This window comes from Peromyscus eremicus, chromosome 2, assembly GCF_949786415.1.
Source record: "Peromyscus eremicus chromosome 2, PerEre_H2_v1, whole genome shotgun sequence".
Lineage (NCBI taxonomy): Eukaryota > Metazoa > Chordata > Mammalia > Rodentia > Cricetidae > Peromyscus > Peromyscus eremicus.
The window spans coordinates 62,136,161-62,154,615 of NC_081417.1; the positions used below are offsets into that span (position 1 = coordinate 62,136,161).

At 42.8% G+C, this 18,455-nt stretch overlaps 1 protein-coding gene and 2 non-coding genes across 3 annotated transcripts in view; all 3 read right to left on the reverse strand.

Moving 5' to 3' along the window:
- Ubap2 (ubiquitin associated protein 2) overlaps positions 1-18,455 on the reverse strand; it is an 88,442-nt gene that overhangs the window by 12,867 nt on the left and 57,120 nt on the right. The window contains exons 10-15 of the mRNA XM_059254134.1: positions 14,223-14,288; positions 12,422-12,474; positions 11,273-11,340; positions 6,649-6,838; positions 3,850-4,063; positions 269-549 (exon numbers count right to left, since the gene is read on the reverse strand). Of these exons, the coding sequence (XP_059110117.1) occupies positions 269-549; positions 3,850-4,063; positions 6,649-6,838; positions 11,273-11,340; positions 12,422-12,474; positions 14,223-14,288 (872 nt within the window). The remainder of the gene's footprint in view (positions 1-268; positions 550-3,849; positions 4,064-6,648; positions 6,839-11,272; positions 11,341-12,421; positions 12,475-14,222; positions 14,289-18,455) is intronic.
- On the reverse strand, positions 6,446-6,526 carry LOC131905448 (small nucleolar RNA SNORD121A). Its single transcript, XR_009377957.1, has one exon. It is a non-coding gene; the product is annotated as a small nucleolar RNA SNORD121A (small nucleolar RNA).
- LOC131905449 (small nucleolar RNA SNORD121A) lies at positions 8,469-8,549 on the reverse strand. Its single transcript, XR_009377958.1, has one exon. It is a non-coding gene; the product is annotated as a small nucleolar RNA SNORD121A (small nucleolar RNA).

The window sequence follows — 18,455 nt, forward strand, 5'->3', positions numbered from 1 at the left end:
TATCTGGTGAGGTAATCATACACCTCCCAACCAGGAGATATCACACACAATAACAAAAGTGGGTCTGTACTTGAACTAAGAGACTCTGTCTCCCAGCATGAATTCACTCTAATAATTAGCCCAGTGCCCGAGAAATGGCCAAATTCTCCCAAGTGATGATGAGCTATGCTTGAAGACACTGTATCCCAATGTCTAATATTCAGTTTTCCAACACTTGAGCTAGTGTGAAATAAACCCTTTGGGACAGGATTCATGATGGAATGCCTACCTTAGAAGCTGGAGGTATCCGGCGCTTAGGGAGTTTGATGTGTTTGGGCTGCGGTTGGTGGGCAGATACAATGTTTTCAACAGCCATATTGGGAAGCTGCAAAAGTCTGTTGACAGTAGCAGGACCATCTCCAGGTGCTGACTCTCCTCGGGGTTTGGCCTGGGCAGAAAAGGACTCCAAACCAGGAGGAGGAACACTGACTGCCGGGCTCTGCTGTTGCTGTTGCTGTCGCTGGCTCAGCTGGCTAAGGACTGGGGACGGCTCAGGCTGAGATTTGAAGTCTATGAAATGTAGAAAGAAACAGTGAGCAGAAATGAGGAATTCTGCAACGTCTGGACGTCTACAGCTTTACTTTCAAGAGGCGGCCATCACTACCAGGTGTTCTGAATCTATCTGAAAAGAGTGAAAAGGACGGAACAGGAGGGAAAGGAAACAAATCCAGTTGGTGCCTGAAAAGGTGACTGAATGGTTTGTTCCTTACCTCTCATGCAGAAGACATGAAGTAGAGACATCTATGGAAGGGCTACACACACCTGTACGTTGGCTAACAGATTTAGATGCTTATTATTTTATCAATTTTGCTATATTCTCTGTGTGTGTAGCCAGAGGTCACCACTAAAATGTTTTCCAGAGTGGCTTTCTACCTTATTCTATTGAGACAAGGTCTCTCCCTGAACCTGGAGGAACTCCCCATTCTGCTAGGCAGTCAGCTCCCATCGGCCTCCTCGGTGCTAGGCTTATAGATGTGCACCACTGCACCCAGCTTTGACGTGGGTGCTGAGAAACCAAGCACAGATGTTCCTCCTTACACATCAGGTACTGCACAAACTGAGCCATCTCCCCAGCCATCAACTTGGTACCTACCTTTACAAACTATTTTGATTACTACACATTATGGGTAATATTACAAACTGTACAGAACATGTGTGACAAACAACTCTTTCCACTGCTGCTCTCGTTCTTGACTATCAAAAACACACAGACGTAATTATAGATCTTCATTTCCTTTTCAAAGGCTGCTGCTGCCTTTTTTTTTTTTTCTCTCGCTTGGTTGGTTGGTTGGTTGGTTGGTTGGTTGGTTGGTTTTTGGAGACAGGATTTCTCTGTGTAGTTTTGGTGCCTGTTTGTTGTTTGGTTGGTTTTGGAGACAGAATTTCTCTGTGTAGCTTTGGTGCCTGTCCTGGAACTCACTCTGTAGGCCAGGCTGGCCTCAAACTCACAGAGATCTGCCTGCCTCTGCCTCCAGAGTGCTGGGATTAAAGGCATGTGCCACCGCTGCCCGGCCAAGGCTCCTTCATTTTAATGTGCAGAGAGCATCATCCCTCATCTTTAGGGTACTGAACTCAGCATATACAGTCTATTTTTTCATACTGGTATTATATGGATGAGCTATTAAAAACAAAATGGTAATGAATGAACCTAGTACACTTTTCTCAATACAACCAGATCAATTACTAGAACATGTCAATTGCATTTTTTTTTTTGGAGGGGGGGGTGAGGAGAGACAAAGTTTCTCTGTGTAGTCCTGGCTGCCTTGGAACTCACTCTGTAGACCTACCTGGCTGTCCCTGAATTCAGAGATCTGTCTGCTTCTGCCTCCTGAGTGCTGGGATTAAAGGTGTGCACCACCACTGCCTGGCTCCAATTGCAATTTAAAACAACAACAACAACAACAAAAATCTTTTCTAGTTTTATTGAATAGAAATCATGAAAAAGAAATGCAAACTGCCAGGTGATGTGGCATATACAATTAATCTCATTACTTGGGAGGCAGGGGCAGGTGAGTTCAAGGCCAGCCTGGTCTACAGAGCAGTTCCAGGACAGCCAGGACTACACAGAGAAACCCTGCTCAAAAAACCAAACAGAAAAGAAAAGAAATGCAGACTACCTGAGTGTTAGGATGCATGCCTATAATCTTAGACTGTCACAGGCCGAGACAGGAGCATTGTGAGTTAAAAGCCAGCCTGGGCAACATAGCCTTGTTTTAAAAAATTAAAGTAGCACATCCTATTTAAATGAGTTCATTTTCAACTTAGAATTTGGCATGTACCAAAAAGTTAGGCTTCATAGAGAACATGGAAACAAAACAACGTGCTTCTATCCATAAACTTATTAATTACGCGAGGAGAAGATAACAGGAGAGGCTTATAGCTATTATCTGATGGTGTGTTTGAATGCTGGCTGGATCCAACATCAACGCTTGTATGTGGTAGGCACAAGGCGTCAACACATGACCCAGGAAGAGTGGCTTGCTGTCCTAGAAGGTCTATACAAACAACATGGTTTGTACTTAACATCTGTTTCCTTAGCAAATCTGTAACTACGCTCTGTCAGGAAAAGGGGCTATGAATCCAGCTTCCAAGACAGCCGAAGGAGTAGCCCTCACAGACATTACTTTTGAGCATGGCAAGTTATTTCATGAAGCAGAGAAACCTGCAGATAACTCTAGAACTGAAGCAACCCCTACTGTCCTCTCCCACAAGCTTTCACAGGACTGTAACTGGAAATGACAGAGTAGTGTCAAAAGGGGACTTCGGTGGGAGTTTTGTGCAGAAAACATCAAGTTCACACATGCTCCCTCTATAGCAGAAAGTAAACCTGGACCAAATCATGATGGATTCCACAAAATGACTGAATGAGGATGCATCTTAGCTCTTATGGGCTTTCTTTCCCTCTGTAGTGTATGGTTAAAACCCAGGGCCTCACACAGCAACCAAGCACGCTACCTCTGAGCTGCACCCCACACCCTTAGAAAGTGACTGCGCGACACTCCATATTACTCCTAAGCGTCTTTAGTCAGTGTTGCAGACTAATGTTTATATTCCCCTACCACGCATCTACTTATCTTTTGTCTTTTGGCTGCCTACTTGCTTAAGTAATTATACTTCTTATGTGTGTAGCTGTTTCCCTACGAGCAGATCTGTGTACGGTGTGATGTGCCCACGAAGGCTAGAAAAGGGCACTGGATTACCTGGAACTGGAGCTACAAACGGTTGTTGAGCAAGGCCATGTGGACGGTGGGATGGAGTCCAACCTAGGTCCTCTGAAAGATCAACCAGGACTCGCTCATTCACCCCTCTAGTCCCAATTGCTTGGTTTTCCTGTTGTTTTTTTGTTTGTTTGTTTTTTTAATTTTTTGACAGGCTCTCATTATATAGTCCTGCAACTCAGACCAGCTGAGTTCCTCAAACTGACAGAGACCAATTTGCCTCCCAAATTCAGAGATCAAGGCATATTAACAAGCAGGCCCACAGCAAACAGCTTCTTTCTGTGACAGGTTCTTGCTCTGTACTAGGTTGGTCTCAAGCTTGTGGTGATCCTCCTCCCTCCCCTCTCCTGCCTGTTGGAATTTCAGGCATGAACTACCACACAACATTTCTGCCCTCCTAGACAGGAATCTGTCTACTCCTGTTAACTGTACAATAAAGAAATGTAGGCACTGGACAGTAAGACGACTCACTCCATTTTCCAAGGCTGCATGGATTCTAAGAGACCCTGGACAAGTTCCTCCATACTGCTCACATAGAACATGTTCTGCTGACTGACTCAATATACTCAAGCAGCTCAGAACACATACTTACCAAAATGATTGAGGACTGAGGACTGGGCTGCTGAAGGCTTGAGGTCCCAAGAAGCAGTAGTGGCCGGAGGACTTGTACTGTTCTGCTGTGCACTTGACGTGGCCGCGAACGGGCTCAAACTGGGTGCTTTCAACTTGTCTAAAATCTGGGAGCTGGAGATATTCACCATCTTTGAGGGGGCCAGCTCTCCAAATCCCGAGCCCAGGACGGATGACTGTGAAGACAGGGAAAGAGAGCAAGGCCTGAGCTTTTTTTCACTTCAGGCTTGCAAACACAGTGGTCTAGAACACTGCACCTCGGACCATCTGAACAGGCAAACCTTGCTTTAGAGAGCAGTAAGTACATGAAAATACAACTATGCCTTCACAATCAACAAAACAAAGCAGCATTCCTCCCTGGTTCTGATGTGAGGTTAAGAAAACAAACCATTTACTACAATCTTGAAAAAATTTTTAATTGTTTTATTTATTAGTTCCATTTATTATTTTTAATTCATGCCTGCTGGGAATCAAACTTGAGTCCTCTGTAAGAGCAGTAACTGCTTTTATCATCTCGCCTTCTCTCCAACCCAAAAATAAACTATTAAGAAACAAACCACTACATGACAAAAATATGCTGGATAGACTACACACAGAACTTCCATAACCTGCAAACAGTAGTTCTCTCTAATAACAGGAATAGCAGAGGTCAGTTCTGAGCGTTCCCTGCAATGTTAAACTGAAGTGAATGTCAAAAGCTCACATTCTAATGCCAGATACTGAAACCTGCAGGAAGCTAAAGAAATGCCCCGACGGTACTGGGCTCAGGTTCTTCAGATCACTAAGAACACCAGTCATTCTCTATAAGTAAGAAAAAACAACAACAATGCTTCCCTCCTCCAGAGACTCTACTTTTTTTTTTTTTTAAAGAATTATTTATTATAGTGTTCTGTCTGCATGTATGAGTGCACTCCAGAAGAGGGCACCAGATCTCATTACAGATGGTTGTGAGCCACCATGTGGTTGCTGGGAATTGAACTCAGGACCTTTGGAAGAACAAGCAGTGCTCTTAACCACTGAGTCATTTCTCCAGTCCTAAACTTAGGTTTTTAGGAATGAACTTTCTGCTACTCAAATGCCCGGGGGAATAATATATGAGCCATGTTTCCAGCCTGAGTGTGTGTATCTTACAGAAGTTAAATCAAAGGAGAGGAAAAAAAAAAGTTTTTAATTATCAATACTTTTTTTTTTTTCTTTTTCATTTTCTTTTTCTTTTTTTTGGCATCAAACTCTTGAGATCCTCGGGCCTCTGCCTCCTGAGTGCTGCTGGAGTTAAAGGCATGCACCATCATGCCTGGCTATTATCAGTATTCTAAGGTGTGGAATAGCCCAGTTAGAAAATTCAGAGTTCTTCACTTGAGAAAAATACACTAGGTCATGGGCAGCTTTGGCCCATCAATCACAGCTCCTGCCTCTTAGCACATTTGTGCCAATGTTATTTTGCCATCAAAGCCCTGCTCAAGCCCATCTGGCGTAAGTCTACCCACGTGCTAGTCTTCTTACTGACACAGCATCCACCATCCATCCCAGCTACTATCAAATACTTTCTCTACAGCCACTGCTTTGCTCTCTGTAACAGTACAGTCTCAATTCCATCTACTTCACTGAACCAATAAGATACAGAGTCCAAGTCCTAATACCACTGTCTCATTCTGCCTTATGTTAACCTATTTTTACTATTAGTAGTAGTAGTAGTAAATTGTTATTTATTTAATTTCACCAATGATTATAAATAGTAGCAACTTTTAGAGCCATGGCTCTAATATAATGCTAAATAGCCTTCACTACTATAGCGTCTAGAGCTACTGATTATAGTATCAACAGACTTGATGGTCGAGCTCCATCTTGGACTCAGGGACCACACAGACTCTAGAAGTTAGAAACACTGTATCAGCAGCTAACGGGAAGGCAGAGGGAGCACACTATAGGGTTTCCTCTGTATTTACTTTGCATTACAACAGACTTCAGCCGTCCTCCTGGAGCTGCATCCCTTCACAGGCTGCTCTCCAAGCTTACAGCCCCACCTGCCTGTCTTTGTCACTACCAACCCCAGAATTCTTCCTGATCCTTGCAAAAGCACTGAGGAGCCACAGTCACTCCGCCTCTAACAGTGGGTGGCACGATTTGAAGGAAAACATAACACTGAAGTAAGGACCTCTGTCATATTACTTGGCAATTGAAGAGAAAGGAGTGTATTTCAGGGAGTAGAGTGCCAAGTAGGCACACTTGGACAGACGAGACAAACATCTGCATTTTATTCAATTTGAAAACAAAAATTTTAGAACATATTCAATACACAAACAGACCTTGAAACAAAATCTAGGAGGAAATAATCTCTTGGGCTGCCCTGATGGCCCACACAGTACAGACAGAGTGGGAACTGACTCCTACAAGCTCTCTCTGACCTCTTCAAGGGGGTCATGGTGTACACACGGGCCTACCCTCAAGTACACTCATAATAAATAGAAATGAAAGAAAAGTTTTTAAAAAATCATTAATAAGAAGGAACTCTTCATCCCAGTTACTGGTCACTGACAAGTGAAGAAGTTTTTATCTCAGCCCAGGAAACTCAGTAGCTGAGCTCCACACGGAATCATCAGATATGTGCTTGGAAATCATCACATCATTGTTTCCTGGACGAGGACCTACTGCCACATTTCACTCCTTGTCAGGAGAAACTGCAAGGTGTGAGCCATGAAGTCTTGAGGACTTGCTAACGGGCGCCTTCCTAAAGACACCAACTGGAAATAAAATGAGTTACCAAGCTCTGAGGCGGATAGGCGTTGGCGGAAGTGGAACCACCAGTCCCTGGTGTCGTCTGATTGTTGTGTTGAGAATTTGTGAAGACGAGCGCTTGCCCAAAGCCCTGCTGCTGGGATGCTTCAAAGGAGTTGGCTTCTGCGGCTTGAGTGGGAGGGACAGGCTTCTGCAGCAAGGCCACCAGGTCAATGCTAAGCAGAGGAGAGACAAAGGAGCAATCAGCTGTCAGGAGCAAGTCACACCAGCCAGCAAACTGGAGAGCAAATCAATATAAAGAAAATTTAGCCAGAGATTGAATAAGCAAAACCAGTGGACAATGGAGTTTCAGAAAGATTAAAAGAGAAGCTGAGCAGTCACCAAACAGGTTACAAAGGCAGAGAGAACTGCAACTTAGAAACAGGCACTGACGGGTTCCAATGACACCCCGAGAGGAACTGCAATGTCTTACAGATACCATTACTTGAGCTCATGTTTCTTCAATTTTCTTTTTTTTTTCTGTTCAACATTTTGATTTATGTTTGCTTTGAGACAGAGTGTCACTATGTACATCAGGCTAGCCTCCAACTCAAGAGTCCCCCCAGACTCTGCCTCCTCAGTGGTAGGATTAAAGATGTGTGCCACCTTCAATTTTCTTGAAACAGAGTGAATCGATATTCTTAAAGCATCAAGACCTCAACCATGGCAGAAGTTTTTAAGTCTTAATTTTATCTGAAATATCCATATAAGCTGTGTACTCTATCCCATAAAACATTTAACCATGTATAATTTTCTCTCTAAAATATTTAATAATAAAGGAATAACAAACTAACACAGACTTTCAAGACAGGGTTTCTTCGCTATCCTAGAATTAGCTCTGTAGACCAGGCTGGCCTTGAACCCACAGAGATCAGCCTGTAAAGGCATGCAACACCATTACCCAGTGTAACCAAGTATCGTATAATGTCCCCATCACCCTGCCCAAAAGCATGGACTCAAGAAAATGAAGTTTGGGCTAAACGCTGCCTGCCACATGGATGACTTACCCAGTAGAGTGGGAGCTGCAAAGAAAGCTTTGCCCAGGATGGTACACCATGAGTCCTTCCAAAGGCTTGCTCCCAACAGTTCTCTAACTGAAACTCTCACCACGCCAGTGAAACAGGGTCTGGGGAGGTCAGTCATTCAGGCTTTCTTCCACATACAGAGCACGCTGCTAGGCCATGTTCTTTTCCTTATACACAACCATTTTTACTCTCCTGAAACCAATTCCATTTTGAGGCTAATAATCTAAAACCTAAGTTAGTGTTCTAATACATGATATCCCAACTCCAGTGAAACAAGTCAGTTATGTATACTGCATATAGTGCTAATAAAACTTGCAACACTACCAGAATCAAAGCAAGTTCTACTCCAAAGGTTAGAAAGACTCAAGTGAGAACCAGGACTGCAGGGTCTTCTGTAAAAGCACTGGAGCCTGGCATGGTGGCACACACTTTTTATCCCAGCATTCAGGAGGCAGAGGCAAACAGATCTTGGGTCTACAAAGTTACTTCCGGGACAGGCAGAGTCCACAGTTTTGACCAGTGAGATGGCTTAGAGAGTAAAGACGCCTGCCACCAAAGCCTAACAGCCTGAGTTCAGCCGCAGGGACCCACATGGTGGAAGGAGAACACCAACACTCATAAACTGTCTTCTGACCTGCACTCGTGTGGGAGCACATCACACCTACACCCCAAAATAGAAATCAAATGCACATACACAATAAAAAAAAAAGGAGGAGGAGGAGGAGGAGGAACTCTTCATCCCAGTTACTGGTCACTGACAAGTGAAGAAGTTTTTATCTCAGCCCAGGAAACTCAGTAGCTGAGCTCCACACGGAATCATCAGATATGTGCTTGGAAATCATCACATCATTGTTTCCTGGACGAGGACCTACTGCCACATTTCACTCCTTGTCAGGAGAAACTGCAAGGTGTGAGCCATGAAGTCTTGAGGACTTGCTAACGGGCACCTTCCTGAAGACCCCATACTGAATGAGGTTGTGCATGGTGGTACACACCTTTAATCCCAGCAAGTGGGAGGCTGATGCAGGTCGATCTCTGAGTTTGAGGCCAGCCTGGTCTACTTGGTTCCCAGACAGCCAGGGTTACAAGGTGAGACCCTATTACAAACAAGTAAGCACAAAAGCACATCATACCGAAATAGAATGGAGCGGCCAAACTCTAGGGATAACGGTCACTGGCAGCAGTGGAGTTTGCAGTCCCGGGTGCCATCTGATTAGCTGTGTTGAGCAGAGCATTTGGGAAGACATTGGCTTGTCCAAAACAGCAAGGTTTTTGTTTGTGTGTGTGTGTGTGTGTGTGTGTGTGTGTGTGTGTGTGTGTGTGTGTGTTTGTTTTGTTGTTTATCATTTCGGTTGGGTTTTTTGTTTGTTTGGTTTTTCAAGACAGGATTTCTCTGTGTAACAGCTCTGGCTGTCTTGGAACTCTGTAGACCAGGCTGGCCTCCAACTCACAGAGATCCACCTGCCTCTGCCTCTGGGGTGCTGGGATTAAAAGGCGTGCACACCACCACTGCTTGGAAATGTTCGGGTTTTTTAACATAAGGTTTCAGGTAGTCAAGGTCAGCCTCAAATTTACTTTGTATATAAGCCTTGCTTTGAACTCCTGATCCTTCTGCCTCCCACTCCTGAACACTAGGATTAAAGGCATTCCCCATCATGCCTAAACCCCTTATCTTGTTTTTCATATTTATTCATTTTATGTGGTGTTTCACTTGCAGGTGCATCTATGTGCCACATGTGTGCCTGGTGCCCGTGGAGACCAGAAGAGGACGACAGGTCTGTGAACTGGAGTCATGGACCACTGTGAGCAGCCATGGGAGTGCCAGTGTCTAAGCTGGGCTTTATGCAAGAATAAGTGCTCTTAACCACTGATCCACCTTTCCAGCTCTCTCAATTATCTTCCTAAGAAATTAAAGTACCACTAGTAAATTAGTCATTTTTCACTTAGTCATAAATGCAATGGAGGTGTATGCATCTTTCTCTCCTATAATAAAGTTCTAACTGTCTCATTTAGCTTGTTTTTGAGAAGCCAGATTCAAATTTGCCTTCTAGCATTTAAAATTTTTTTATTTTAAAATTAAATACCTTTAGAGCATGTGTGTACACATGTTTGCATGCTTGTATTAAGGTCAGAGAACAGGCTGTAGGAGTCAGTCACACAGACCCTTAAAATCATTTTCAAAGGTGTTTAGAATTACTGTGAAAAGTACGATTCAGTAAGAATTCAGCTAAAACCTGGTATGGTGACCCCCATCTGTAAGCCTAGGGGAGGAGTACGAGGAAGTAGAACTGCTGTGGGACCAGCCTAGACTACAGGGCAAAATCACGAAGAGGAAATAAGGTAATTCCGCCATGTATACATTCATTTCTGACCAGTCTCACTATAGCACACATTATCTTTAAACCCAGGACACTTCAGCCTCAGCCTTTGGAACACTAGGATCACAAGCAGTATTAACTACCAAGCCTGACCATCCAATCCAGGTTTAAGAATGTCATTAGCCTCAGGGCTGCACAGACCATCAGTCAAGAGATGTCCTAGCAAATCCAAGGATCTAAGTTTGATCTCTAGACTCTGTATGAAAAATACAGGGCCTGGTGGCACTGGAGAGGACAGGACAGATGGACTGACTCTTAGGCGAGGTGGGAAGGCCAGCCTAGCCTCTTTAATAGTTCCCAGCCACTGAGAAACTTATCTCCAAAAAAAAAAAAAACAAAAAAAAAACACTGGGCCCAGCAAGATGGTTCGTCAGGCAGAGGTGGATACTGCCGAGCCAGAAAACCTGAGTTTGAAATCCGGAATCCACAGGATGGACAAAAGTGAATGCCACAGGTTTTCCTCTGATTTCTTCCACAACAGTGCTATGGCACATGGGCATGGTGCACATGCACCAATGTGCACAAACACACAAAAATAAATAAATGTAAAACAATGTTTTTTCAGGGTGGACAGCACCTCTGAAGGACAACACAAGCCTGTCTGTCCTCTAGCCTCTACACACTTGCATCCTTACACACAGAGAATGTTAACCTCAAAGGGCCTCCTTCTTTTTCTGGAATTTAGCACATTATAATTAATATACCCATTTAAAATGACTAGTTTGAATCAGGATAGAGACCATCTAAACAAGTGCATGGAGAAACCAAAGAATTAATGTAGTAAGTGTATTCTTTAAATGAATAAATTGTTTTAGCCAGGAATAGTAATATAACACCCAGAACTCCAGAGGCAGAGGCAGGAAGATCTCTAGGTTCTAAGCTAGCCTGGGCTACATAGTAAGACCCTGTCTCAAGGGCAAAAACAAAACTTTACTAGAGACTAACTATGCATTATAACTAGGTTTAGTATAATCTCCAGCCAATTGCTAACAAATCCCAACAACACGTCATTCAATCACCCTTGGACACACTAATAAGACGTGAGTGAATATGGGTGCTGCAGGCAGGGGAAATACAGGCTAGATAGAGGAAGGAGAGAAACTCAAAGATCTGAGTAAACACAAAACAGTTGCCCTAAAACAAATAAAATTTCAATTAGGCTCTGAATGAAAAAAAGATAAAAAGAACCCAGAAAAAAACGCTTTACCTTTGCCCAGGTGAGATGTGGTTCTCTGCTGGAACAGATGAAGCAGTGAAAACTTTGGTTTCAGAAAGCTGTATGGAAAATTCAAGAGGAAAATCTTTACTCTTGGTCTGCACAATACAAAGCAAGGCATATTTGACTGGTGACCTTTTCAGACAGCAGAGTTCTTAGGGCTACCTAGAGGGCATCTAAGCTAAGCAACCAAGTGATCTCCCCAGGCAAGGCAAGCATGGCTCAGTACACCTGCAGGAACGACTTCACACTGAGGGACCAGCCTTCAAGTACTAGGATTCCATCTGTGACACCACAGAGCAGTGAAAGTGCTGAAAAGCAGGACACTCTGAAAAGGGTGAGTTTCCATTTCATTGATTAGTAATCTTTAGTCTATTTTAAGTCACAGGCTTATTACCTTTAGATCCACTTTTTACTTTATGTGGATGTTTGCCTGCCCATGTGTGCCTGAGGCATCAATTCCCAAGTCTGTCCTTGACCTATAAAACCTGAAGGCTCGGTTCTGCCCCCATCGCTAAACAAACAAACAAAAAAAAACAAACAAACAAACAAACAAACAAACAAACAAAAAAGACAAGCTGGGTGGTAGTAGCACATGCCTTTAATCCCAGCACTCAGGAGGCAGAGGCAGGAGGATCTCTGTAAATTCTAGGCCATCCTGGTCTACAGAATGAGTTCCAAGACAGCCAGAGCTACACAGTGAAACCTTGTCTGGAAAAGAACAAATAACTAAATAAAACAAACAAAAACAGCTGGGTGTGGTGGAATATGCCTTTAGCCCAGCACTTGAGAGGCAGAAGCAGAAAGATCTCCCTGAGTTCGACCAGATTCGTCTGGAGTTCCAGGACATTCAGGGCCACGTAGAACAGTGTCTCAACAAACAAACAAAAAACTGAAAACGCCCATTTCTTTCTGAGAAACACATACTGAAAAGCCAACTCTTTGAGAAGCCAGGGACAGAAGACAGGAGAAGGGGAGGAGGGGAGAGGGGAGAGGAGGGGGAAGGGACTAGGAGGGGGTGGGAGGGGTGGGAGCAGTGGGAGCAGCAGACATAATGAGATGAAGAGCTCTGGGCTTTTTCTGAGAGCAGCCATGACACACTGAGAGGAGGAAAAGTCTGAATGGACACTAGACACCTACATCTTCAGTCCAGTCTTCTGTTGGCCACTCTTCCACAGAATTTTTCCAGGCACCTGACAGGGAACAAAAAGGGCCCAGCATAGGTCAACCATATTACCAATGATTCTGTGTATTATGCAAGAAAAACAATTCATCTCATTAGTAATTTAAACATGATTTCTTTAAATCTATTCTAATCTTAGTAAAAATAAAAAATGATTCTATATAAAATACCCAGAACTAAATGCTTAAACCTAATTAATGCCTCAAACTGCAATTTAAGAAATATTTTAGCAATTCTGCTGTAAGAAAATGCAAACATGCTAAAATAAATAAATAAATAAAAAACCAAGACGATCAACAACAGATTTATTCCTTATGATACACATTATTTTACAACTGAGTAAACACAAAAGGGATGTGGAGCTCCTAAGAAATGACACCCGAATTTGACCTCGGCTCCATGCATGTGAACCCACATGAGCACATAATTACAGTTTAAAGAGAAGATAAAAATTTAAAGGAACATTATTTTAATGCAAATCTGCACCAGGCCCTATATCAAGTAGATTACTGTTATCAGATTTAGAGAACAAGGTTAAAAAATATTAGCTATATTACAGAGTTCCCAACTAAGTACAAACAATGTCATTACCATAACTGTCATCCTGTTCTAAGTTCAGAGGAGCAGGAAAATTTTAAAATTAACACAAAAGGAGGCTGTGAGAAACTGAGTTTGTTTCTAAGCAGGAAGACATGTGTGATGACAGCTGTAGGCAGGAGTAAACCATGAACTGGTGTGTTGAGAAACTGGTGGGAAAGCCAGAGGCATATGGTGCAATAGCCTACAGAATAAAAATGCCGCTCACTGGCTAAGAGGGAGGGCAATTCAGACTCTTTTTGTGCCCTGTTTTTTGATACAGGGTTTCTCTGTGTAGCCCTGGATGTCCTGGAACTCGATCTGTACACCAGGCTGGCCTCGAACTCATGGAGACCTGCCTGCCTCTGCCTCCTAAGTGCTGGGATTAAAGGCGTTCGCTGCCGCTGCCACCACCTGAATGAGCCCAGACTCTTAACAATTCTAGAACATTTAAACTTTACAGTAAGAATTTCATGCAAATAATTGAATTTCAGTCTATGGTCCTATACCCCCAAACCTATGGGATAACTTTGATAACATTATTTTCAGCCCCAAACAGTATGTTGGGTTGAGCTGGCTGAGAATCTAATTTACTGGTGGTGTCTGAACAGTATTGCAATGCTCTGGCTTCAGTCCTAGCATGCCAAAAACTAAAAGCCCAGGAGCAAGGAGTACAAGAAAGAGCCATAGGAACAAAGTAAACACACACTCGTTTTATAAAAAGACACAACCAATCTCCTTCCTTCTTCTCTCCCTCCCTCCCCCATCTCTCTCCATCCCTTTCTTTCCTTTTTGGTTTTTTGAGACAGGGTCTTACCATACAGCCCTGGATGTCCTGGAACTCCCTATGTAGCCCAGGCTGGCCTTGAACTCACAGGTCTACCTGCCACAGCATGAATGTGGAGGTCAGTGGACACTTGTAAGGGTCAGTTCTCTCCATGTTATTTATGGGTCCCCAGAATTAAAGGCATCAGGATTGGGGACACGTGCCTTTACCATTACCTGACTGGCTCAAAGGCTTATTTCTTTTCTTTTGAGTCTGGCCTCAAACTCTCTTCAACCTGCACCACACCCACTTCTGGGGTCAAACCTGGGCTTTCAAGCACTCTACCAGGAAATGACATACTCGGCTCTGTATGATTCTTAACTACGCAAAACTTCAAAACAAAACATTCATCATACCTTTGAGTCCATAAGAACTTTTACTTGGCAGCTCCTGAGATATACTGTGAGGCTTTGCTATCCCTTCTGTGGACCAAAGTAAAAGGAAGGCTTACAGCATATGAAAACAAGAGCAATGTCAGCACACAAAATAGTTCATTATTACAGCAGCCCCTCCGCATGCAGAGACCAAGGCCCAAAAAAGTTAAATGAAAATTCTAGAAACAAAACATCAACCACATTCATATAATCCTTAGTTTTGATTTCATTTAGTTAGTTCTAATAGTTAAATGTCTTACTATGCCTAATTTATACATTAAACTATTGGGGCTTGCTGTTAAGCCTGGTGTTCTGAGCCTATTCCTGGAATCCACCAGTGGAAAGTCTTCTGACCTCCTCACACTCACTCACACAAGAAGAAAAAGGTAGAGGGCAATAAAGAGGACTCATGGGGCCACGGTTCTAGTTTCTGCAGGTGTATACGTGGGCACAAGAACCCACACCCATGCCCATACACACAAATTCTTAAGGATTCATGCTCACTAAGATTTTTATACATAATCTGTGCCTTGCCCAAAGCAGGTAAGATTCACTCCTGTCTTCTCTGTGAAATGTGTGTCGGCCTCACTTGGGCCTGTTTTCCCACTCGGGGTTGCTCCGTTCTATTCACTATAGTGAATAGCCCTGAAATGTCAAAATCCTCGCCCCAGTCAGCTAGACAAAAGAAGACTCATGCTTCCCGCTAGGCTACAGTGTCAAGCCATGACAGGCTTCTGCTAGCTCCATGCTGCCTATTATTGTAATTGGAGATTAAGCTCTTGAGTTCTTGGTTGTTTTGTCACAATTGTTTGGATTACCATAAATTCTCTTCCATGTCTTTAGAATGAAGGCAAAGCCTGCTAAGATGGGAAGTGGTACCCATGCTGAAGCTACCTATCAGTACCCTGGGGAAAGGAGGTGGCAGCAAGGATGAGAACTCCGACTCCAGAACACTGTGCATGCCCCCCTTTGGTAGAAAGGGTGCTAGATATTCTCCACAAACAAATCAATCTTTCACATCCATTATGTACCTTTTACTTCTTCAATGCCAGGGATACATCTCAGGGCCTTACACATGGAACACTCTACCACTGAGTTACATCCCCAGCCATAAAAGATGCTAGTTTTAAATTATGATCTATTTTTATTTGACTTGTAATTGTTTATTGCTACTAGAAAAATATCATCTCAATTTTAATTATGGTTACAAATGTATATGCATTTATTAGAATTCAACTTGCTCTGCCCCTAAAAATTATTGAATTATTATGAATATCTTCCTGCATGTAGGAACATATACTATGTGCCTGGTGCCCAAGAGGTCAAAAGAGGACATCAGGTCCCCTGCAACTGGATTTTTGAATGGTTGTGAACTACCCTGTGAGTGTTGGGACTCTACCCAGGTTTTCTCTAAGAGCAATAAGTGCACTAAACCACTGAGAAATCTCTTCAGTCCGTTGTTTGTTTGGTTGTTTGTTGGTGTGTCTGACTTTAAAAACAGAGTCTTCTAGGTAAACCAGACTGTCCTGACCTCAATCCTCAGTCTCCCACGTTGCCGGGAATATAAATGTGTTCCCCAAGATTGGGCTCTGGTCTTTTAGCACACTTAAATTCCAACTGTATATATGTATTTGCAAGCACGCACACACTTATTTCTCTTCCTTTCTTCCCTTGTTTTTAAATGTGTATGTGTACCCTGTTCCTGCAGGAAGTGGTTACAGGCAGGGTAAACTGCCTGGTGTGGGTGCTGAAACTCAAACTAGAATTCTCTGGAAGAGTAATTAAATGCTCTTAATGGCTGGGCCATCTCTCTAGCCAGTCTCTTTTGGTAGTGGTGGTACCAGGGCTTTGTGTATGGTAAGCAAACCCTTCATTGCTAAGATAAATGGTATTATCATTTTTCTTATTTACGATACTGACTAACAGCTTATTCAAAATGTTATAGTAACAAAAGCACACAGAACTTCAAAGTTGTTGATATAAATTTATCTTTCTCTTATAAGAAATGGTGTTGGACATCACATCTACAAGCTGAGCTACAACCCCAGGGCATAGAACTATGTTCTGATATTATCTATAATGTATGACACCAATTCTTTCCCTTGAGATGTCTCATTAAGTAGTATCAATTACACTAGTAATTTTTGAGAAGTTTTAGGGTCTCTCTTTTCAAGACAGACTACCATGGTTAGTATACGGCATGTTCTCTAAAAGACTCGTTCGTGTATGGAAGGGTTGCTTCCAGGTGAGTCAATATGCTGGAGTATAATGAAACTTAACTCAAGTGGACCCCAGAGTCAGTGTGACCTAGGGAGCTATAAACTCTCAGAGCCACTCTTTCCTGGCTATCGTGAGGTGACAAGCTAGTTCCTCTACGCCTGGCTTGTCATGATGTTAATGCCTCATCATCAAATTAAAAAACAAAAACAAAAACAAAACAAAACAAAAAAACAAAGAGGGCTAGGCATGGTAACCCACACCTCTAATCATGACACTTGGAAGGCAGAGGTAGGTGATGCTCTGTAAATTCAAGGCAGGCCCTGTCTACATAGAGAAGACTCTGTCTCAGAAAGTTTAAAAAAAAAAAAAAGTCAGCGATTACAGACTGAGACTGTGTTAAAGTAAATCACTCCTCTCTTATTTTTCAGGTATTTTATCACAAAGAAAATAAGTCTGACTAAGACACAAGGTCTCACTACAGATTTCATGCTGTCCTCCATTCTGTGGTCCTTCTGCCTCAGCCTAAATTCCACCACACCCGAATACTACGTTATGGTGATATTTTATTTGTACTAAAATGTTATTTGTATGTTAATAAATGAAGTTGCCCAGGGGTCAGAGCTATTAGCAAGCCATAGGAAAGCCGGGCAGTGGTGGTACAAGCCTTTAATCCCAGCACTTGGTAGGCAGAGCTAGGTAAATCTCTGTGTGTTCAGGGATACAGCCAGCATTGGAGACACACGCCTTTAATCTCAATACCAACCATAGATGACCTGGAGGTCTATACAGACAGGCAATGACGAGGCGGTCATGTGGTTGGGTTTACAACCAATGAGAAGGCAGAACAGAAAGTCTATATAAAGACTTGAACACAGGAAGTAGTTCTCTTTCAGAGAGGTAGGACCACCGCAGGAGGAAGGGTAAGATTTTAGCTCTTAGCTCTGACCTCTTGGCTTTCTTCTTTGCATTGGTTCTGTGTTTCTTATTTAATAAGACGGTTGGTTACATCTACACTAGGTCTATACAAATATTTCTAAATAGTTTTTGTCTTCTCTGTAGATTCATTTCTAGACCATATGCTTCTGAGATAGTTCTATGTATTATAGAATGTGTTTGCTTGCTTGAGACTGGGTCTCACATAGTCCAGGCTAGCCTTACACTAATCACATAGCCAAGGCTGACCTTCAACTCCAAAGCACCCTGCCTTTACCGCTCAAATGTTAGGATTAGAGTTGTGTGCCACCACGAAAGGCTGCTGCTTCCAGGTTTATAACTTCTGTGCATTGGGCTATAATTATTTCACTGTTAGTTTATTGTATAATTATATTTTTTATAAATAAAGCTTCTGTAGTTAGACTACCAGGAATTACTCATCAGAGGATCTCTAAGTAAACAAATAGTTAACAACTATTGACTTATATATTCCAGAAAACAATTCAAAAAGCTGAGCATGGTGGTACATGCCTTTTATCCCAGCTACTCAATAGGTAGATGCAAGTGGATCTGAGTTCGGTCTACAGAGCAAGTTCCAGGAGAGCCAGGACTACATAGAGAAACCCTGCCTCAAAAACCACAGCCAGGCAGTGGTGGCCCAGGCCTTTAATCCCAGCACTCAGGAAGTAGAGGCAGGTGAATCTCTGTGAGTTCAAGGCCAGACTGGTCTGCAAGTGAGTTCTAAGATAGACTCCAAAAGCTACATAGAGAAATCCTGTCTTGAAAACACAAAACAAAACAAAAAACCAAAATAAATAAATAGCTAGGTGGTGCTGGCGAACAGCTTTAATACCAGCACTCAGGAGGCAGGAGCAGGTAGATCTCTGTGAGTTCAAGGCCAGCCGGGTCTACAGAGTGAGTTCCAGGACATCCAAGACTGCTTCACAGAGAAACCCTGTCTTGATAAACAAAAAAGCAAAACAAACAAACAAATTCTAACTTTTAGCAGCCACAACACAGAACACTAAGCAGTTTTATTTTATCTCTTAGGGACGGAAAGAT